The 23,628-nt window shown below is 42.2% G+C and overlaps 1 protein-coding gene across 2 annotated transcripts; it reads left to right on the top strand.

Annotated features, from left to right (window-relative positions):
• The first annotated feature begins 849 nt into the window (after nt 1-849).
• On the top strand, nt 850-23,132 carry Adh6a (alcohol dehydrogenase 6A (class V)). Of its 2 annotated transcripts, XM_006233371.5 has the most exons (9): nt 850-919; nt 4,151-4,252; nt 15,177-15,315; nt 16,945-17,032; nt 17,164-17,383; nt 18,019-18,279; nt 19,329-19,464; nt 21,139-21,277; nt 22,915-23,132. In XM_006233371.5, exons 1-9 carry the CDS (start codon nt 863-865, stop codon nt 22,937-22,939), a joined length of 1,167 nt encoding a protein of 388 aa, XP_006233433.4. In that variant the 5' UTR covers nt 850-862; the 3' UTR covers nt 22,940-23,132. The 2 variants fall into 2 exon arrangements, with proteins under 2 accessions (XP_006233433.4, NP_001099945.1); NM_001106475.1 differs by lacking the exons at nt 850-919; nt 4,151-4,252 and having other exon boundaries at nt 15,164-15,315; nt 22,915-23,130.
• The last annotated feature ends 496 nt before the right edge of the window (nt 23,133-23,628 follow it).

The following is a 23,628-nucleotide window of genomic DNA, read 5'->3' on the forward strand; positions in this document are numbered from 1 at the left end:
AATGGGGCGTCATTATAGAAGTTCCCAGAGCATGCTGGCATATAGGACTACCAGATGTGAATTAGAGGCAAACACAGCAGCGGCCGGAGCTCGCCCACTGTGGGGGTACAGCTGCCTGCTCTCCTGTTTTTCTGTTCACTCATTTGCGAAAGCAGATGCCTATTGGGTCAGGCCAAAGTCACAAACTTTGAACATCTTACCCCCCGGACCCCCGCTCCCACCCCATCATCAGCATGGCCTCCTTATTTCACTTCACCTTGATTGACACAGTCCCCTATTTTGGAGCCACACCCATTTCCTGCTTTCAGGGAAGCGCCATCCTTTGACCTGTGAGAGACTCTTTCATAATGCCTTACTTCATCTTTAGCATTCCTCATTTGCATGATGCATTTCTCAAGATTTTAAGTTATAATTCATGGGACTGCTTGTGCCTTTTCACTCCTCTGATTACAGCAACCCAGGCTTAACCTGGTCTTTATTGTTTATTTGGCAATAGCATCTATATAATTGCTCCTCCTGTTTGTTAATTAGCAGGTGCTGTCTGGCTTGTTCTTTCTCTGCACATTTTTCTGCAGTGTCTCGTAGCCCCTTGCCACTGCCTCCTCTTCAAGTTGACTCTGTCCCACCCACCACCTTGGCTGCTAATATCCTCTCTTATTACCCTCCCCCCTCATACCACGGTTGTCAATCTATCTCCTCCCTCATTGTCCTGTCCTGGTCTTTCATATTCTTTCAAGCCCTCCACTCCTCCTTCTGGTAGTCTCCATCTTGATAGGCTAATTACTTTTAATGGCTTTCGGTTTCATGAACTCTATAAATGCTTGGCCTGGGTTTCCAAGCTTCAGAATCAAAGCCTCTTCAGATGTACCCAAAGGACACACATGAAACCAGAAAAGTCACCATGGATACCCTGGGAAAGGTGAGTGAACTTCTCTGTGAGGGCCCCAAGTCACCTTCCCAGCCATCAGTTCAGATTCTGTGCTCTCAGAGCGGATAGTTGTCATTTTTTTTTTTGAGCTGGGGACCGAACCCAGGGCCTTGTGCTTGCTAGGCAAGCGCTCTACCACTGAGCTAAATCCCCAACCCCAGTTGTCATGTTTTAATGACAACAATACTCAAACTTTTCCAAGACGTGGAAAGTCTTCCTCCACTGCTTGGAGAATGGACTTCTGACAAGTTTACAAGGGATCATTTACTAATACTGTAGGAAAATCTTTAAGATTTGTCTACCGTTTTGTCTAGAAACTTAAGAGGCTGACATGCGATCTGCATGTACTCTGGGAGGGACCTTGATCTGGAAATGGACACCAGGGAAAGTGTCCCTCTTGTATGTTCCTAGGAACAGGTTGACAGCATCATGGTCAGACATCATGACAAAGCATGGATGAAAGCAGCATCTGTGGACTCTTAGGAAGCTGCAGTTACAGCGTATTAAATATTAGGAAGCTGCAGTTACAGGGTATTAAATATTAGGAAGCTGCGGTTACAGGGTATTAAATATTAGGAAGCTGCGGTTACAGTATATTAAATATTAGGAAGCTGCAGTTACAGTGTATTAAATATTAGGAAGCTGCAGTTACAGCGTATTAAATATTAGGAAGCTGCAGTTACAGGGTATTAAATATTAGGAAGCTGCGGTTACAGGGTATTAAATATTAGGAAGCTGCGGTTACAGTATATTAAATATTAGGAAGCTGCAGTTACAGTGTATTAAATATTAGGAAGCTGCAGTTACAGCGTATTAAATATTAGGAAGCTGCAGTTACAGGGTATTAAATATTAGGAAGCTGCAGTTACAGTGTATTAAATATTAGAAAGCTGCAGTTACAGCGTATTAAATATTAGGAAGCTGCGGTTACAGCGTATTAAATATTAGGAAGCTGCAGTTACAGCATATTAAATATTAGGAAGCTGCAGTTACAGTGTATTAAATATTAGGAAGCTGCAGTTACAACGTATTAAATATTAGGAAGCTGCGGTTACAGTGTATTAAATATTAGGAAGCTGCAGTTACAGCATATTAAATATTAGAAAGCTGCGGTTACAGTGTATTAAATATTAGGAAGCTGCAGTTAAAGTGTATTAAATATTAGGAAGCTGCGGTTACAGTGTATTAAATATTAGGAAGCTGCGGTTACAATATATTAAATATTAGGAAGCTGCAGTTACAGTGTATTAAATATTAGGAAGCTGCGGTTACAATGTATTAGTCAGTGAGTGGTAAGTGGTCAATAAAGAAAGAGCACCTGAAAATTACTCATCACATTATATGGAACATCAGCCTGTGCCCAGCTCGCTCAGTGTGGTCATAGAAACACACAGTGCACACAGAATTCCCATTGAAGAACTTACCCGATATTGTTAGCAGTGGTGAGATCTGGATGCCAAGTTTCCCGTGTTTCCTCCCCTCACATTTATCTGTGTAACTTAGTGTTTGAGTTATGTGTGTACTGCTTTTGAAATAAGGAATTTTTTCCCTGAAAGTTATCTTTTAATGAAACTTTTGAGTGAAAGCAAAATTACTCTAATGGTGTGCTCAGACAACAGTAGTATTTTCTATACCTTTACTTGGACACTCTTGTGACACCTTTCTCTTTTCTTTATGTGATAAACTCCTGTATGATCTTTTCCACTGGAGTCTAAATTTCTTGAAGGCACAACAGATTTACTTGACTTACAATTACCAATGCAAAAGTTATACCTACATGTGGCACACATTTCAAGTTATACAAACTAGTATCACCAGGTATTAAATCTAAAAGTTAAGCTAGTCTACTCATTAAAGAAGAAACTGTTGTGAGAATGCACATCCAGGGCAATAGAAACAGTTTCCAAAGAGAAGTCTGGAAAAATAAGAATTCGTTCTGCAGCATCAGTGCTAATGTGAGGAGAAAGGGTAGAAAAGAATGGTAACCCATGCTATCCTGGGTCAACTCATTAAATTCTAGCTTCACATTATACAACAAAATAATCTCCAGTTAAACATAAGAGTTAAGTGTTTAAAAATCAAACTAACAAAACTTCAAAGAGAGAATAAGAAACATTCCTTACTACACAGAGACATTTCTGTCTGTAGAAAGGGAATAAATAGCAAAGGAAGAGACTTCTATAAACAAACATCACAAAACATATGCATAATTTCAACCAAAATTGATATAAGCAAAACAGCAGAGGAAAAAATCGTGTAGGAGGAGCTGACAGGCAACAAGTTTCTCCTGTGACGTTTAAAGAAACATTTGCATTAACAAAAGAAACAAGATGCCAATAGATCTGTAAACACAGGACCAAGCCTTCTACAGATCTCCTAACCATACTGAATACCCTCACCAATACACTGAAAAATACTAACGAAGATACTATGCTTTTTCTGCCTGCCCAATATTTTGTTTAATGATATAGCCAATGCTAATTAAAATGAAATACATGATAGCATAGACTACTTGTTATTCCGGGGAGTGTGTCAAGTGATTTAATCTTTCTGGAAAGAGATTTGGAAATCAGCATAGCACTAGTAATGACTCCATCCTTCCAAAGAAATTTTCACTTAAGGAAACAAACTAACACCTCCCCCAAACAAAACAAACAAAAGAAAAGACAAACAGAACAACAAAACAGAACAAAAACATGAACAAATATGTTCACTGCAATACCTTTTGTAAAATAAAAGCAATAGAAACACTGCCGTGTCTAGGTAATTATTAAGGAAATTAGGATATACCCAAATAAAGTGGTTGTTGTAAACTGTGACTAACAAGTTCTTCAAAGTCAGGAGAAATACTTATAAACATGTTGGTGTAGGTAATGGTTCAGTAAATACTGACTGTTTTAGAAAGAAGACAAGAAAGAAGGAGGGGGAGGAGAAGGAAGAGGAAGAGGAGGAGGAGGAAAAGGAGGAAGCAAATGTCCATATACAAAATGATGTCAAACTATTTTTAAGTTATTAAAATTTTTAGGTAAAATGTATTTTGAAAGATTTGAGAGAAATGTATTAAATTCTCAGTGGTTTACTTTTGAAATGCAAGTCTTACTTATATTTATCTATTTTTGGCTCTCTCCCTGTGACTTTCATACTTTGACAATAATAGCAAATGTGATCAGAAGAGAAAATGAGGTGTACTTTATGATCGCTATCTCATTTCATGTCTGTTAGACGATCACATGCCGGGCAGCCATTGCCTGGGCAGAAAATTCTCCTCTTTCAATTGAGGAAGTACAAGTTGAACCACCGAAGTCTGGTGAAGTTCGTATTAAGGTAAGTTGATGTTGGCCAGCGTTCACTTTTGAAGACCAAAGAAAATAACGCTACACTCTAAAAATAGATGTAAGGGCTAGAGAGACAGCTCGGCAGCTAGGAGCATTTCAGAGGACCCAGGTTCTATTCCCAGCACCTACAATGGCAGCCATTTGTAACTCCAGCTTCAAGGGATCCAGTGCCCTCTCTGGCCCCCACAGACACTGTATGCATATGGTGCACGGGCAACAGTGCAGGCGAAACACATACACACTTAAAATAAACAAATCTATTTAAAAACGTTCATAGGCATAGACACGTACAATGACCTAAGCATTTTCTGCATATCACTCTCCCCACTTTTCTCGATAAAAGATTGTAAAGTAAATAAGTGATATATTGAATATTTAGAGATACTCATTTGTTTGAGACAGAATATATATATATATATATATATATATATATATATATATATATATATATATATATATATATATATATATGTCTTCAAACTGACAACCCTCCTGCTTCAACCTCCTGAGTGTGGAGACTGTAAGCATATGCCACATATTCCTTTTTTGTTTTTTAAGATTCGTTTTTGAGTTTATTACTTACTTATTAGTTTTAAAATATGCATATGTATTTATGCCTGTATGTGGGTATGTGTGCATATTCTTTTTTTTTTATTAACTTGAGTATTTCTTATATACATTTCGAGTGTTATTCCCTTTCCCGGTATCCGGGCAAACATCCCCCTCTCCCATCCCCTTCCTTATGGGTGTTCCCCTCCCAACCCTCCCCCCATTGCCGCCCTCGCCCCACCAGTCTAGTTCACTGGGGGTTCAGTCTTAGCAGGACCCAGGGCTTCCCCTTCCACTGGTGCTCTTACTAGGATATTCATTGCTACCTATGAGGTCAGAGTCCAGGGTCAGTCCATGTATAGTCTTTAGGTAGTGGCTTAGTCCCTGGAAGCTCTGGTTGCTTAGCATTGTTGTACATATGGGGTCTCGAGCCCCTTCAAGATCTTCCAGTTCTTTCTCTGATTCCTTCAACGGGGGTCCTATTCTCAGTTCAGTGGTTTGCTGCTGGCATTCGCCTCTGTATTTGCTGTATTCTGGCTGTGTCTCTCAGGAGCGATCTACATCCGGCTCCTGTCGGTCTGCACTTCTTTGCTTCATCCATCTTGTCTAATTGGGTGGCTGTATATGTATGGGCCACATGTGGGGCAGGCTCTGAATGGGTGTTCCTTCAGTCTCTGTTTTAATCTTTGCCTCTCTCTTCCCTGCCAAGGGTATTCTTGTTCCCCTTTTAAAGAAGGAGTGAAGCATTCACATTTTGATCATCCGTCTTGAGTTTCATTTGTTCTAGGCATCTAGGGTAATTCAAGCATTTGGGCTAATAGCCACTTATCAATGAGTGCATGCCATGTATGTCTTTCTGTGATTGGGTTAGCTCACTCAGGATGATGTTTTCCAGTTCCAACCATTTGCCTACGAATTTCATAAAGTCGTTGTTTTTGATAGCTGAGTAATATTCCATTGTGTAGATGTACCACATTTTCTGTATCCATTCCTCTGTTGAAGGGCATCTGGGTTCTTTCCAGCTTCTGGCTATTATAAATAAGGCTGCAATGAACATAGTGGAACACGTGTCTTTTTTATATGTTGGGGCATCTTTTGGGTATATGCCCAAGAGAGGTATAGCTGGATCCTCAGGCAGTTCAATGTCCAATTTTCTGAGGATCCTCCAGACTGATTTCCAGAATGGTTGTACCAGTTTGCAATCCCACCAACAATGGAGGAGTGTTCCTCTTCCTCCACATCCTCGCCAGCGTCTGTTGTCCCCTGAGTTTTTGATCATAGCCATTCTCACTGGTGTGAGGTGAAATCTCAGGGTTGTTTTGATTTGCATTTCCCTTATGACTAAAGATGTTGAACATTTCTTTAGGTGTTTCTCAGCCATTCGGCATTCCTCAGCTGTGAATTCTTTGTTTAGCTCTGAACCCCATTTTTTAATAGGGTTATTTGTTTCCCTGCGGTCTAACTACTTGAGTTCTTTGTATATTTTGGATATAAGGCCTCTATCTGTTGTAGGATTGGTAAAGATCTTTTCCCAATCTGTTGGTTGCTGTTTTGTCCTAACCACCGTGTCCTTTGCCTTACAGAAGCTTTGCAGTTTTATGAGATCCCATTTGTCGATTCTTGATCTTAGAGCATAAGCCATTGGTGTTTTGTTCAGGAAATTTTTTCCAGTGCCCATGTGTTCCAGATGCTTCCCTAGTTTTTCTTCTATTAGTTTGAGTGTGTCTGGTTTGATGTGGAGGTCCTTGATCCACTTGGACTTAAGCTTTGTACAGGGTGATAAGCATGGATCAATCTGCATTCTTCTACATGTTGACCTCCAGTTGAACCAGCACCATTTGCTGAAAATGCTATCTTTTTTCCATTTGATGGTTTTGGCTCCTTTGTCAAAAATCAAGTGACCATAGGTGTGTGGGTTCATTTCTGGGTCTTCAATTCTATTCCATTGGTCTATCTGTCTGTCTCTGTACCAATACCATGCAGTTTTTATCACTATTGCTCTGTAATACTGCTTGAGTTCAGGGATTGTGATTCCCCCTGAAGTCCTCTTATTGTTGAGGATAGCTTTAGCTATCCTGGGTTTTTTGTTATTCCAGATGAATTTGCAAATTGTTCTGTCTAACTCTTTGAAGAATTGGATTGGTATTTTGATGGGGATTGCATTGAATCTGTAGATTGCTTTTGGTAAAATGGCCATTTTTACTATATTAATCCTGCCAATCCATGAGCATGGGAGATCTTTCCATCTTCTGAGGTCTTCTTCAATTTCCTTCTTCAGTGTCTTGAAGTTCTTATTGTACAGATCTTTTACTTGCTTTGTTAAAGTCACACCGAGGTACTTTATATTATTTGGGTCTATTATGAAGGGTGTCGTTTCCCTAATTTCTTTCTCGGCTTGTTTCTCTTTTGTATAGAGGAAGGCAACTGATTTATTTGAGTTAATTTTATACCCAGCCACTTTGCTGAAGTTGTTTATCAGCTTTAGTAGTTCTCTGGTGGAACTTTTGGGATCACTTAAATATACTATCATATCATCTGCAAATAGTGATATTTTGACCTCTTCTTTTCCGATCTGTATCCCCTTGATCTCCTTTTGTTGTCTGATTGCTCTGGCTAGAATTTCAAGAACTATATTGAATAAGTAGGGAGAGAGTGGGCAGCCTTGTCTAGTCCCTGATTTTAGTGGGATTGCTTCAAGTTTCTCTCCATTTAGTTTAATGTTAGCAACTGGTTTGCTGTATATGGCTTTTACTATGTTCAGGTATGGGCCTTGAATTCCTATTCTTTCCAGGACTTTTATCATGAAGGGGTGTTGAATTTTGTCAAATGCTTTCTCAGCGTCTAATGAAATGATCATGTGGTTTTGTTCTTTCAGTTTGTTTATATAATGGATCACGTTGATGGTTTTCCGTATATTAAACCATCCCTGCATGCCTGGGATGAAGCCTACTTGGTCATGGTGGATGATTGTTTTGATGTGCTCTTGGATTCGGTTTGCCAGAATTTTGTTGAGTATTTTTCCGTCGATATTCATAAGGGAAATTGGTCTGAAGTTCTCTTTCTTTGTTGTGTCTTTGTGTGGTTTAGGTATAAGAGTAATTGTGGCTTCGTAGAAGGTATTCGGTAGTGATCCATCTGTTTCAATTTTGTGGAATAGTTTGGATAATATTGGTATGAGGTCTTCTATGAAGGTTTGATAGAATTCTGCACTAAACCCGTCTGGACCTGGGCTCTTTTTGGTTGGGAGACCTTTAATGACTGCTTCTATTTCCTTAGGAGTTATGGGGTTGTTTAACTGGTTTATCTGTTCCTGATTTAACTTCGGTACCTGGTAACTGTCTAGGAAATTGTCCATTTCCTGCAGATTTTCAAGTTTTGTTGAATATAGGCTTTTATAGTAAGATCTGATGATTTTTTTGAATTTCCTCTGAATCTGTAGTTATGTCTCCCTTTTCATTTCTGATTTTGTTAATTTGGACGCACTCTCTGTGTCCTCTCGTTAGTCTGGCTAAGGGTTTATCTATCTTGTTGATTTTCTCAAAGAACCAACTTTTGGTTCTGTTGATTCTTTCTATGGTCCTTTTTGTTTCTACTTGGTTGATTTCAGTCTGAGTTTGATTATTTCCTGCCTTCTACTCCTCCTGGGTGTATTTGCTTCTTTTTGTTCTAGAGCTTTTAGGTGTGCTGTCAAGCTACTGACATATGCTCTTTCCTGTTTCTTTCTGCAGGCACTCAGCGCTATGAGTTTTCCTCTTAGCACAGCTTTCATTGTGTCCCATAAGTTTGGGTATGTTGTACCTTCATTTTCATTAAATTCTAAAAAGTTTTTAATTTCTTTCTTTATTTCTTCCTTGACCAGGTTATCATTGAGTAGAGCATTGTTCAATTTCCAAGTATATGTGGGCATTCTTCCTTGATTGTTATTGAAGACCAGTTTTAGGCCTTGGTGGTCCGATAGCACGCATGGGATTATTTCTATCTTTCTGTACCTGTTGAGGCCCGTTTTTTGACCAATTATATGGTCAATTTTGGAGAAAGTACCATGAGCAGCTGAGAAGAAGGTATATCCTTTTGCTTTAGGATAGAATGTTCTATAAATATCCGTTAAGTCCATTTGGCTCATGACTTCTCTTAGTCTGTCTACATCTCTGTTTAATTTCTGTTTCCATGATCTGTCCATTGATGAGAGTGGGGTGTTGAAATCTCCCACTATTATTGTGTGAGGTGCAATGTGTGTTTTGAGCTTTAGTAAGGTTTCTTTTACGTATGTAGGTGCCCTTGTATTTGGGGCATAGATATTTAGGATTGAGAGTTCATCTTGGTGGATTTTTCCTTTGATGAATATGAAGTGTCCTTCCTTATCTTTTTTGATGACTTTTAGTTGAAAATTGATTTTATTTGATATTAGAATGGCTACTCCAGCTTGCTTCTTCTGACCATTTGCTTGGAAAGTTGTTTTCCAGCCTTTCACTCTGAGGTAGTATCTGTCTTTGTCTCTGAGGTGTGTTTCCTGTAGGCAGCAGAATGCAGGGTCCTCGTTGCATATCCAGTTTGTTAATCTATGTCATTTTATTGGGGAGTTGAGGCCATTGATGTTGAGAGATATTAAGGAATAGTGATTATTGCTTCCCGTTATATTCATATTTGGATGTGAGGTTATGTTTGTGTGCTTTCATTCTCTTTGTTTTGTTGCCAAGACGATTAATTTCTTGCTTCTTCTAGGGTATAGCTTGCCTCCTTATGTTGGGCTTTACCATTTATTATCCTTTGTAGTGCTGGATTTGTAGAAAGATATTGTGTAAATTTGGTTTTGTCATGGAATATCTTGGTTTCTCCATCTATGTTAATTGAGAGTTTTGCAGGATACAGTAACCTGGGCTGGCATTTGTGTTCTCTTAGGGTCTGTATGACATCAGTCCAGGATCTTCTGGCCTTCATAGTTTCTGGCGAGAAGTCTGGTGTGATTCTGATAGGTCTGCCTTTATATGTTACTTGACCTTTTTCCCTTACTGCTTTTAATATTCTTTCTTTATTTTGTGCGTTTGGTGTTTTGACTATTATGTGACGGGAGGTGTTTCTTTTCTGGTCCAATCTATTTGGAGTTCTGTAGGCTTCTTGTATGCCTATGGGTATCTCTTTTTTTAGGTTAGGGAAGTTTTCTTCTATGATTTTGTTGAAGATATTTACTGGTCCTTTGAGCTGGGAGTCTTCACTCTCTTCTATACCTATTATCCTTAGGTTTGATCTTCTCATTGAGTCCTGGATTTCCTGTATGTTTTGGACCAGTAGCTTTTTCCGCTTCACATTATCTTTGACAGTTGAGTCAATGATTTCTATGAAATCTTCTGCTCCTGAGATTCTCTCTTCCATCTCTTGTATTCTGTTGGTGAAGCTTGTATCTACAGCTCCTTGTCTCTTCTTTTGGTTTTCTATATCCAGGGTTGTTTCCATGTGTTCTTTCTTGATTGCTTCTATTTCCATTTTTAATTCCTTCAACTGTTTGATTGTGTTTTCCTGGAATTCTTTCAGGGATTTTTGCGCTTCCTCTCTGTAGCCTTCTACTTGTTTATTAATGTTTTCCTGTGTTTCCCTAAGGGAGTTCTTCACGTCTTTCTTGAAGTCCTCCAGCATCATGATCAAATATGATTTTAAACTAGATCTTGCTCTTCTGGTGTGTTTGGATATTCCATGTTTGTTTTGGTGGGAGAATTGGGCTCCGATGATGCCATGTAGTCTTGGTTTCTGTTGCTTGGGTTCCTGCGCTTGCCTCTCGCCATCAGATTATCTCTAGTGTTACTTTGTTCTGCTATTTCTGACAGTGGCTAGACTGTCCTATAAGCCTGTGTGTCAGGAGTGCTGTAGACCTGTTTTCCTGTTTTCTTTCAGCCAGTTATGGGGACAGAGTGTTCTGCTTTCGGGCGTGTAGTTTTTCCTCTCTACAGGTCTTCAGCTGTTCCTGTGGGCCTGTGTCTTGAGTTCACCAGACAGCTTTCTTGCAGCAGAAAAGTTGGTCTTACCTGTGGTCCCGAGGCTCAAGTTCGCTCGTGGGGTGCTGCCCACGGGCTCTCTGCGGCGGCAGCAACCAGGAAGACCTGTGCCGCCCCTTCCGGGAGCTTCAGTGCACCAGGGTTCCAGATGGCCTTTGGTGTTTTCCTCTGGCGTCCGATATGTATGTACAGAGAGCAGTCTCTTCTGGTTTCCCAGGCTTGTCTGCCTCTCTGAAGGTTTAGCTCTCCCTCCCACGGGATTTGGGTGCAGAGAACTGTTTATCCGGTCTGCTTCCTTCAGGTTCCAGCGGTGTCTCAGGCAGGAGTCCTGCCTCTCCTGGGCCCTCCCCCACGGGAGCCCAGAGGCCTTATACAGTTTCCTCTTGGGCCAGGGATGTGGGCAGGGGTGGGCAGTGTTGGTGGTCTCTTCCGCTCTGCAGCCTCAGAAGTGCCCACCTGACCAGGCGGTGAGGTCTCTTTCCCATGGGGTCTGGGAGCAGAGAGCTGCTGCGGGCCGGGATCCGAGGGTGTGGGACTTCCGGTAAACACAGGACGTGCCCGGTCCTAGAGGAATTCTGCCTCTGTGTGTCCCGATTTCACCAGGCAGCTTTCTTGCAGCAGACAAGTTGGTCTTACCTGTGGTCCCGAGGCTCAAGTTTGCTCTCGGGGTGCTGCCCACGGGCTCTCTGCGGCGGCAGCAACCAGGAAGGATATGCGCATATTCTTAATGACTCTAAGCATTGGCAAACTCATTGCCTATGATCATTGTGCTTTAATTACAGTATCTCTACCTTAAACCATGTACTGTTACACGCCTATGTATTTTTCAGTGTTATCCAAAGGGTTTTTTTTCAGTCTCATGGTTTTGCTTTTAGGGTGTTTTTTATTTTGTTTTGAGAGACTGGCATGCATGTACCCACACCGTATGATACAAAAGATTAGGGCAATGCGCACGCTGTGACTAAGAGACTCCTTAGTCCCCTCTCGTGATTTAAGCCTACACATTGTATTGGCCTCTGAAAACCCATCCGGAAAGAGAGACTAAGAGGCAACTTCATCTTCCAGAAACAACACAGGGACTGCAAGATGCATGGTTTCCAAAACGCAACAGATATTGCACAGAGCTCAGACAACGTCTAGAAAAGCACAGACTCACGCTATCTCCCTCACCACTTCCCAGTCAAATGTTCAACCCAGCACCTTGAATTTCACAAGGCCATTTAGTCTTAAGGATCAAGGATGTATTGACTAGACTTTAACAGCCTGTGGTACTAGTTTTCTCTCACCATCACTAGATACCTAAGATAATTAACTTAGAAAGACAAAAGGCTCATTCTGGGTTAAGGTTTGAAAGCGTTCAGCCCAGGATCTATTTATCCTCATTATGTTTAATCTATGATGAGGAGAACATCTCAGCTCATCTCAGCATGTCCAGCCAGAGGGTGAAGGGACGATTCTCTTCAGAGGCATTCACCCAGTGATCCAACAGTCCCCAGCTAGGCCCCCTGCCTAAAAGCCCCAGCATCTCTCAGAGTATCTGGGGCCAGTCCTTTACCACATGGGCCACCAGACCCATAGGTTTATCCACACTGTAGCACACATTAAATTCACCTGTCTGTTTTTGGTTTACCGAGGAAATTCAACACTAGACACACCACATACAACAACTACAAAAAGGCCCATAACTCCTGCCCATAACGGCTCAGCAAGGTAGGGTGAGATTCAGGATGGGGGTCAGGGGTTACAAGAGGAAGAGAGAAAGAAAAAATAAACAACAAATGATAGGTGTTGGCAAGATGCCAGGAAGGGAAGGAAGGGAAGGAAGGGAAGGAAGGAAAGAAGGGAAGGAAGGAAAGAAGGGAAGGAAGGAAGGAAAGAAGGAAGGAAGGAAGGAAGGAGAAAGCCGAAGAACAGGCTGGGAAGAAGGCAGTAAGTACTTATTGCTGGTCCAGAGGACCTGAGTTCAGTTCCCAGCACCCAAGTGTATTTTGTCTCATAACGACCCAGTTCCAGGGGATTCCACTCCTTCTGTCCTTCACAGGCAGCAGCATTTGTGTGCACATATCCCTAGATATGCATGCATACTCATGGGTAAATATAAAACTAGGAATTTCTAAATACTAAAAAGTAAATCTTGGATGAAGAGAGAGAGAGAGAGAGAGAGAGAGAGAGAGAGAGAGAGAGAGAGACAGATGAGGGATGGAAGGCAAAACAGAAAACTAAGGAACTCCCACTCAGTAAATTACCAACACATTGGCCAGTGTGTGCGAGAGAGACACTGAGGGCAAAATGAGCGTGACGGGTGTGGCAGAGCACAGGGTTTAAGCAGGGCACAGGGTCATGTCCCCTTATTCCTCACAAACCTGGACAGCACTCGGTACATATTCTGTGTCGAGCCCGATGATTGAGTCTACAATGTTTCCTAGTTAACTGGTTGCTGCTCTTAGGCTGCTGTGCTCCTAACCCATAATGGCTATAAACTAGATCAGACATGCAGGCTACCCCACCAGGTCAGAGACTTCAGCATCAAGAAGGAAGCATTATGACATTGAACCCTTGATGAAAATCTAAGCTAGAGACTGGATATGCCCAGTATACCTTTCTAGCTTCTTCTAGGAACCAAGGCCCCAGACAATCACATACTCTCATTTGCTATACACAGCAAGCTATACACAGGGACGTGGGGCCTCCTCCATATATAAAAGCATTTCTCGCCTTTGGTAGCATCTTGAAGCCATTTTTACACAGCGAGGACCCCAAACCTGGGTATTTCTCTCTGTTACATCTTTTCTCCCACTTGTTGAATGCAGACATGACTTTGTCTGGTGTCCTAGTCACCACTTCCAGCACAGATGGTGGAGACCCACTGACTGCTTTTCTGCATTCTTCCAGGACCTAGAAGACATAGGCTTTTGTGGATATGATGCTTCATTTGGGAAGATCTAATGTAGAGGGGTCAGGCAACCATAGACAAGAAATCTTAAGTAATTATCTAAGAGGATTTCGAACTTCCCAAAGACAATTAAATATTGCAGTATTAGTTCATTTAACTTAACCTTGTTCTATAATCTTATCTCCCCCTCCCACTATGTATCCCTGGCTGGCCTAGAGCTCTTTATGTAGTAGTCCAGGCTGGCCTTGCACTCATAAAATGCCTGTGTCTGCCTCCCAAATGCTAAAAATACCCTGGCTATATTGGAATTCACTATGTAGACCAGGCTTGCCTCAAATTCAGAAATCCACCTGCCCCTCCCTCCCAAGTACTAAGATTACAACTGTATGCCACTCTGCCCAAAAACAGCCTCAAAGAAAAATTTCAATGTATAGGCTTGAAGTTCTGAAAATGGATTTACCCAAAACATTAAACTTCACAATATGGCACCTAAACTTTTGTGTTTCTTGATAGTGGTAGCTATTATTAATATTTCCAAAAACGAAAACGAAACCTTTTTGTTTCAACAAATCTTCACCAGATGGGTAATATAGACTAGATTTTTATAAAGGCTTAAGTTAATACAAGGTCTGAGCATGAGGCCATGTGACCTTAGGTAAATCATTCTAAGTCTCTGGGTCTCCCTTCCTCCATACCTACATTCTATGCTCTTCTTGTCAGCTATAATAAAAGAAGCAATAATAAATCAGCAGTGGGCAGTCCAAGGATGGAGTTTCTTGGGAGAAAGGGCTTCAGGGCCATGCTCAGGCCCCAAGGCTGCAGAGGAGGAACGTCAAACAGAAACACAGTCTAACAGAGACCGAAAGGGGAAGCCTTTAGACAGAAACGATACAATGAATGGAAACATTGTGTCGTAAAGGAGAGAGATTTCTGTTTAAAGCCTGAAGGACACTTCCTCAAAAGTGAAAATGGGAGATCCAAAGAGAAACAAAGACCAACCACGAGAGGAATGGTGGGGAGGCCAGAGTCGCCTCATAGGGAGCCATCTTTACTCCCAAGCAAATACCCCTAAGAAATCTCTGCATCAATCCCCAGAACAAAGGGGAAATCTGGCTTCTATAAGTTGTGGGTATGGGGGCTGTTGGAAAATTTTATATCACATGATTTGGTTCAACATGGTGGGCAAGACAGAGAACACAGAAGGGCCCCGGTCTCTACTCTCAGAGTCACAGCAAAGGCTGCCTCTTACCTCTGTCACAGAGAGAGTTGCAGGGAGGTAGGGTCTCTGCAGGCAGTAGGGTCTGGCCTTTTGAAAGGGATCTCTCTTTTAAGGGCAGGTTTTGTTCGAATACCTGAGCGTTGTTTCAGAGGCAAGTGAGGTAATTTGTATCAAACAAAGCAAATCTGAACACTCAGCCACAAAGGCAGGAGGGGAAAAAAAAAGTCATAAACCAAGTATCTTTGATCATTTAATTTCTATACAGATGATCTCTTCAGGGATCTGTGGTTCTGATGACCACATGCTGAAAGGAGAACTCTTGGCCAACTTCCCTTTAATCCCGGGCCATGAAGGAGCAGGAATTGTGGAGAGCGTTGGTGATGGAGTTTGCTCTGTGAAACCAGGTAGAAGATGGGAAATGGGATTCTCTTCAGAGCAGCTTGCCTAGGGAACTCCTGATGGTGGAGGAGGCACTCTGCCTGCACTGTCGGTGCACTCAGTAGGGCTTGCCTCTAGATTCTTCCAGTTGATGGGGTATCCTGTCATCAAATTAGGCCAGTGATCCAGAGCGGCACCCTGCTGTCACCTCTTTCCTGGCAAATAGACGGTGTGGAGAACAGTTCCCGGATCTCTACCCAAAGCCAGATAAAGATTGAAATGAGGGTAGAGAACCTCTAAACAGGTTGAAAGATCCTTAAGGGTAAGATCTATGTTTTGCTCCTCCAGAATGTTTTAGAATAGTGCCCATTTCAAAGTTGGAGCATTTGACAAGTGAGTGAATGTTTTAATCAACTAGAACGGAACTGCTTGAAAGTTACAGGACAGGATGATGGTTCCATGTCAAGGAATCTTTCCCAGTTGCCTCCTAAAGGATCTTGGCACATGCCTAAAACAATCACGGCGCATGGGCAATCGCTCGTAGATTGTGGTGACTTAGAAACATCATGGCTTGGGAAAGAGAACTTAAGAAAGTGCACAGCAAGGCCATTGGTGGCCATCAGTCTATTCGCAAAATGTATAGCAATTATGAGACGCCTACTGTGCACCAAAGAAAAAGCATGACGATGAAGGGCTAAATATGCATCTCCCAGAATGCAGTATAAATAGGACCGTTTGCAGCCTACCTCCTCTTTAGCTAGACAGATTCTGTGGGGAATTTTGTAGGAACCAATCATGGGCATTTGAAGGAAATGGTTAGAACTTCTTCTAGATATGAGATCTAGTATCTAGAAACTTGTAGAGTCAATAAAGGTAAAATGTGCTTTATCTAAACGTAAAGAGATTTTTAATGCCATCTTAAGGAATTTTCCTATACAATACGCATGGGTCAGGCCAGTACAGAGACAACACTGTAGACCCTGTCTGAGTCCTCTGGAGTCTGTGATGACTGAGTGGGTTAACCTTCTTCCCAGCCCCACTCAGTCTAACACTATGTACCTCAGTGGGGTGTGAGCCGATACAGGACTCCAACTTTATCAAAATCCTCTCCAGAGCTCCGTGGCTTTAAAGCTACCTTTTATAGTCATTGTTCCAGAAAGAACGTATGAGAGGCAGAACCTTTTTTCCCTGAAGTTGAAGCAGCTCCGAATTCATCACAAGTAAACCAGTGCCAGAGGCCTGCTGAATGTCAGTGTGGGAGCCAGAGTCAGTGGGATGACTCTAGACGAAGCTCTGACAGGCTACAGTAAACAGGATACGACCAGCAAGGGGTTGAAGTTTTTAAATGGAAAGCAAAAGAATTGAACCAGATGACTCTGAGACTCCTTCCCGGTTCTGTTGTTCTATTTTCTAAGTAGGGAAAAGCAGTCCTACAACTATCTAGCCAGCAGGCATTGTCTCCTCATCTTTAATTATTGATAAGGATCTGAAACCAGGTAAAACGACCTATTCTTTAAAGTAACGCCAGATGTCACCCTGGCTGCCGTCATTTGTCCAGAGCATGTTTTCAAGAGGATGGGTAAGATTTTATTATATTTTTATCCCATGAATAATTTCAAATTTATTGATTTATCTCCTCCCCCCCTCCCATACAGGAGATAAAGTCCTCACCCTCATTATCCCACAGTGTCGAGAATGTGACTCCTGCTTGCACCTCAAAGGAAACTTCTGTGAGAAACAAGAGTCAGTACATTTGTCCCCAGCCCTTTAATCAGATGGCCCACATGGAATGAATGTGCCCAATGGTGACCACTTCTTTCTTTTCTCTCGTGTCTGTGCCTGTACGTTTGTCTATCTGCAATACCGCCCCACAGTGTTCTTCCTTGTTCTGGGGTGATGCTGGACGGGACCTCCCGCTTTTCCTGCCGAGGGCGGAAGATTTATCACTCTTTCCGCACAAGTTCCTTCACAGAGTACACTGTCGTGCCCGAGATTGCCGTGGTGAAGATTGATGACGCCGCTCCTATGGATAAAGTTTGCCTCATAAGCTGTGGCTTCCCTACAGGCTATGGGGCTGCGGTTAACTCAGCCAAGGTGAGCAAGGTGTTTGTTGTTCGTTCACAAAGCGGGCTCGACCGGCATTGCTGCTGACTGTGTCCTAAGAATGAGGCCTGGATTCTTATCGAGTAAACAGGATTCTTATCTGTAAACAGAAACCTAAACATGGCATCCCTCAGAAACCTCGTAATGCAGGTTTCTGTTCACTGGGAAAGCAACAACTTCCCTTCCCGGTCCTCAATAGCAAGGCGTATCTAGTTCCTGATTAACCCAAACAGCTTGGATTATTTTAAAGTCCCCCACACTAACTCCCTAGCTGTTCTGGCCTCCCACCTACCTCTTCTGGAAACCTGCCCCAATGAAACTCACAAGGCTTCCTCCCCAAGACCACAGCCCAGCAGTTTGTCCTCCTCACTCCCACCCCAATAAACCTCTCTCTACCCATGGAGTGGTCTTAGTTCAGAGGTTTGACTGCACCTCATTTAAATTTGTGTTATCCATGTATTGCAGTTATTTGCTCTCGGGTTTGGGGGGGGAGGGGACCATGCTGAACCTGTCCGAATGACCAAAGTCATATACCTAAGTTTCAGAAAGCTTCGTAGTTTTTTTTTAAACTCGCTGTTATTTTCTTAACTGCCTATGCCCAGTTTTAACACTTTATGAGTCTGCAGGTCACCCCTGGGTCTACCTGTGTGGTTTTTGGACTCGGAGGAGTCGGTTCAGCCATTGTCATGGGCTGCAAAGCCTCTGGTGCATCCAGAATCATCGGGGTTGACATCAACGAGCAGAAGTTTCCTCGGGCAAGAGCCTTGGGGGTCACCGACTGTCTCAACCCTAAAAAGCTGGAGAAACCTGTCCAGGAGGTGGTGAAGGAAATGACAGGTGTCGGTGTTGACTTTGCCTTTGAGGCCATCGGACAGGTTGATACCATGGTGTGTTTGCCAGGCATGGTGGGGGTGGGGAGCATGCATAATTATAAATTCTCTGAGCCTGTGTGCCCCAGATGGAAAATGGAATATAAATTCACCCCACGGCCTCATTTCATTACACAAAAGCAATATGTATGAAGAGATAGAGTTACTGTATACAACATTTTTAAACAGGCAAAGAGCCATGACATCAGGAATTCACTTTTCTCAATTCTGGTTATTTATACCTAAATAAGAACATTATTGGATTCACATTTATTTATCTGCGTTTTCTAACAGAATTTGAGAAACTGTCAAATCCCTGTTCCTCCATGTGTCAAGTTCTATGGCTACAGGAATTAACGAACTGGGTGCCAACACCTGAGTCATACAGGTTAAAGAAGAGAATACATACACTCGTTACATTGAAATGTGTGGCTAATTCCTTGGCCAAAGACTGAAGAACGTTAGTATAGGGATGTAGGTGACAGAAAAAGAGACCAGTACAGTGAAATTTGAGGGGAAGAGAAAGGAAACAGAGTTAAGAAGACAAAATAAATTTTAAAAATGTGCACCTATGGATCAACAGAAAATTCTTTTTTTTTAAATGAGGCTTCCCCAAATTTCATCTATGTTTACTGTGTTCTGTTCTGCTTTGTTTTAGCAGAAATTAAATGAGCAGGAAAGCATAGGAAGTAAAAAGTCAGACAAACGGACGCGCGGCCTTTTCGGCAGTCTGGTTACACACACCACTTACTCTTGTACACTGGTGTGGCTCTGGAGGTCTTAAGGGCGACCAAGCATTCATTACTCAGAGAAACCCTGCAAGGAAACAGTGAACAGGAAGTTAAAGACATTGCCTGAGCCCCACAAGTCGCAGAGTTTGCACCTTTTCTTTCTATGCTGCACTGATTCTCTGAGGAGACGCCCACGACCCCAGAGGTGAATGGAGTTGAATTTGAAGTAGCATCTATCCAAGGGAAGTTCAAAGTGTAGTGTACGCAGGATCCTTTCCCTTCGTGGGTAGCTGGTGCGATCACGGGGTGTGCTGGTGGTCATTGTTGTCTCCTCAGGCTGCTGCTTGGAACTCCTGCAACCACAGCTATGGCGTCTGTCTGATCGTTGGGCTGGCTCCATCAGACACACACTTATCCCTTGAAGCCTCCAAGATTTTGTCTGGGAAAACGCTGAAGGGCGTGTGTCTGGGAGGTAGGTGGATGAGTAGAAGGGTGTGGTCACTTAGCTTCTCCCCTTAGGGGACCAGACATCTGGGGTAAATCCAAAGACTCCTCCTGAAATGAGTGCAACATTCTTCAAATTACTTGGTTTTTTTTTTTTAAATTTGGGGAGGGTATAGTATGATATAGGTATGTGTATGTATTTATGTGTGTATATGACCATGTATGAGTAAGGGTGTGCAAGCATGACTGTGAAGACCAGAGTTTGATATCAGATGTCTTCTTCTGTCTTGCTTCATTTTTTTGACACAGTGTCCCTCGTGCTAACTGGAGATCACCAACTGAACAAGACTAACTGGCCAGTGAGTTCCAGGGATCCTCCTGTCTCCACTTTCCTATGTTAAGACTACATGTGCATAACGACCATGCCCGACTATTTACTCTAGGTGCTGGGGCCATGAATTCATGGAAAGTACTTTACCAAGGCATTTTCCCAAACCATCAAACTAATTTTAATTAGCTAATAAAATAGTGGAGGCATTGAGGATTATAATTATTCTCCTAGAGAAATAGTTTTATGACAATCAAAATAATTTAATCAACTTTGCTTCTGTGTTGATGGCTTCAAAGTTTGTTGTGCAACTTGAATAGTAATGTCTTGTAGTGTCTTAAGTGTCACTGGATGCACTAAACTGGTATTTTTGAACAGGTGCTTCTATAGTTCCAGAAAGATCCTTATTTATGATCAATACTGATTAGCTGATTTGAAAAATTAACACTTGCATTTCTATCCATGTACCTAGTGGTGAGTGTCCAAGCCATTGCTATGCATGTGGACGGAAAGGGTTCTTGTGCAATCCCCATGTATGTAGACAAAGTCTACCTGTCATTCTCAGCATGTGGATGTAGTAGAATTTGTAGGCATCTCCGTGCACATGAAGAGGGTTCCCATGCCAGATGGTTCCCATGTCAGTTCTATGTATGCATATAAAGAACCTTCCCGTGCCATCCCTATGCCTGTGAGAGGAAATGGTCTTTTAATGGCAATCCCAGTGTGGGTCTATAAGGTTAAAAGATTGCTTTTCAACTCAGGAATATGAACATTGATCAAATTTTATTTATTTATTTATTTTTTGGTCTTTTTCTTTTTTTCGGAGCTGGGGACCGAACCCAGGGCCTTGTGTTTCCTAGGCAAGCGCTCTACCACTGAGCTAAATCCCCAGCCCCCGACCAGATTTTATTTAAAAGACAACTAAGTAACACAACTGTCTGTAGTAGCCATGTTTAAACAACAACTGTCACTCAGTGGCTTCTTGGGCACAAATGATTTCTCTTTCATGTTCAATGATAAAAATGGGTATCTTACCCATCCATCATGATTCACTGATTTTTTTTCTTACTCTTTTGCTTGGTAGATACTTATTTTTTATTACACTTATTTTATTATTACTTGTGTGTTTGAGTGTGTGTGTGTGTGTGTGTGTGTGTGTACCAGGACATACACAAGGAGGTCAGAGGATGACTTGCTGGAGTTGGTTCTTCTCCCCTTCTAGCACGTGGGTCCCAAAGATCTAATCTGGGTTGTCATGTTTCAACACAAGTGCCACTGCCCACTGAACCATCTCACCAGCCTGGTTGGTCTCAGGTCATATTATTTATAACATATTAATAATATGTGAAAAATAATAAACTTTTTGTTTTGCAGATTATAAAACCAGAGACTGCATTCCCCAAATAGTGACTGATTATCTCCAAAATAAGATTAATATAGATCCTTTAGTGACTCACCAGCTGCCTTTTAGCCAACTCCACAAAGCCCTGGAGCTGTACCATTCAGGAAAAACGTGAGTTTGTTTGATGATATCCTATATCCTGAGGAAATGACTAGTCAGATATTTCATTGTGGTTTTGTCAAGAGCGAGAGAGAGGTCTACTTGAACCCTTAATATCTTTTACACACATCTCCTTGTTTCCTGATGTCATCAACACAGGAAAAGGCTTACCTATAGGCCTCTTAGGAAACATCTACACAATCAATTTCTGAATTTCAGAAAGATACTAAAGAAAATGTATTTTTCCACACTGGTGAATGGTCTTTATTTTTCTGGTTAGAGAAATTACCTAAAACAAATTAATTGGATTTCTTGAGTCAGGAACCTAGCAAGAAGTCTAAGAAACATCTTAAGACTCCTGATACGGGCACAAGTTCTTACACATCTTTTCTGAATGATGCTCAACCCATGTGCTAGCACAACTGTAGGTCTGCTTGATTTACTCCCCCCAGTACTAATTTGTTTACATGTTCTTTTAATGCTCAAGAAGGGATGGCAGACTGTTGTGTGAGAGAGATTTCCTGGGGACTTGTATTACTTACACACACACACACACACACACACACACACACACACACTCACCCCAGAAAGGGAACTTACAACAGGCCCAAGTAACAGCTGCACCAGAGTCCAGCTGTGCTTTTATTGGGGTTACTAACAGGGGCACAGGGTAACTCAGGGGAACAGGGGTGACGCTAAAGCAGCTGCCTCACAGAGAAGTACCTCAGCATTGTGATGATTCACAAGGACTGCATCCCTGCAGCTTTCTGCACCACTTACAAACAGCTCTACCGTCCCAGAGTCTATAGCTGGACTGGTTAGACTCTTCTCGAGCAATTGCTTACTGTTTCTATGAGCCTGGGCAGGGCTACAGAATCACACAAACTTACGTTTTCCCTGGACCTCTTGTAGCTTGCTTACCTCCTGACTTTCCTGAGTCTTTTTTTTCCCTCCTTCTGGGAGCAAATGTTTCAATTTGGAGGGAGTGCTACAAGTGTTGCAGTGTCAGAATAGATCAAGTAAGGAACAGTGAAGAACCAATCAAAGCTGCAGTGAGTGTGCTTTTCTGGTTCCACTTTGTAGCAGGTCTCCAGTTCATCACACTCTTTCCCCAACACTGCCTGCATACTTCATTTGCCTAATGTTTTTTGAAAACCTTCACAGTTTTTGCCCTATCTTTCTTTGTCAAAATGTCACTGAGTATGTATGTCAACCCATTTAAATCAAGAACAAAGCTCCGGGAAAACTCACCTGAAATTTTTAAATTATTATTGTGTATGGGGAAAGGCATCTAGCAGGCCGTAGGCATATTGCAAGAGGAAAGGAACCAAAGAAAGCCATCTTTTTCTTTCTGGTACAGACCTTTAGACAAGAGGCTACAGCAGTAGGATGTTGATGAGTATCTGCAATGAGGTTCTGGGCTCTTCTGTGGTTGTGCAGTCACAAGGAAAGGTCCTAGAAGAGGGTGCCTTACTTTTATATATGTTGTTGGATTCCAATTCAGACCGCATTCAGATGCTAAGGTTTTGCCTGGGTGAATTGGGGCAATAGTGAAATCAAAGTGGGAACCTGTGGGCATTGAGAGTCCTTAGTTGCTTTGCTGACATTGTGCTTTCCAGGCATCTCATGATCATGCTTTTATATTTCAGCATCCGTTGTGTTCTGCTCTTCTGAGATCTCAGTGATAAAGAGCTCAGAAACAGCCTGAAGGGCTTTCCGAGACCAAGAGCCAGCGGAAGGACTTTCCTTCCTTCCGGTTTCATCTCCCCGATAGTTTCTGAGCATCGGGAAGAGACAGAAATCGAGGGCAGCTGTTCTCCTGAAACAAGGACTTCTAGACTATGGATAATAAAATACGTTGGAAGAACGGGTGTTGTGTAACTCACACTATGACCTTCAAAAGAGAAATGATGGGGGTTGGGGATTTAGCTCAGTGGTAGAGCGCTTGCCTAGGAAGCGCAAGGCCCTCGGTTCGGTCCCCAGCTCCAAAAAAAAGAACCAAAAAAAAAAAAAAAGAGAAATGATGGCATTTTACTCATGATAGTATTGATCATGTCCACAACCCAACTGATCTCTGCCATAAGTACATGAAAGCTGTCTCCGTGTCCCGTCTTCTAGGAACCTGCATACATACAAACTTCCCAGCATCCTTCACCCCCTCTTGAGTGAACATGATGATGTTGCAGATTTTCCAATGTGCTCTGGAGCCATCATTAGTGAGAGGCACTCTCAGACGCAGTGAGCCGTCCTCTGTCCTTCAGTGTTTGCGTCAACCACTGCTCAACCACTGCTTTTCCTCAGCCGTCCTCTGTCCTTCAGTGTTTGCGTCAACCACTGCTCAACCACTGCTTTTCCTCAGCCGT

The sequence above is a fragment of the Rattus norvegicus genome, chromosome 2, assembly GCF_036323735.1.
Source record: "Rattus norvegicus strain BN/NHsdMcwi chromosome 2, GRCr8, whole genome shotgun sequence".
Lineage (NCBI taxonomy): Eukaryota > Metazoa > Chordata > Mammalia > Rodentia > Muridae > Rattus > Rattus norvegicus.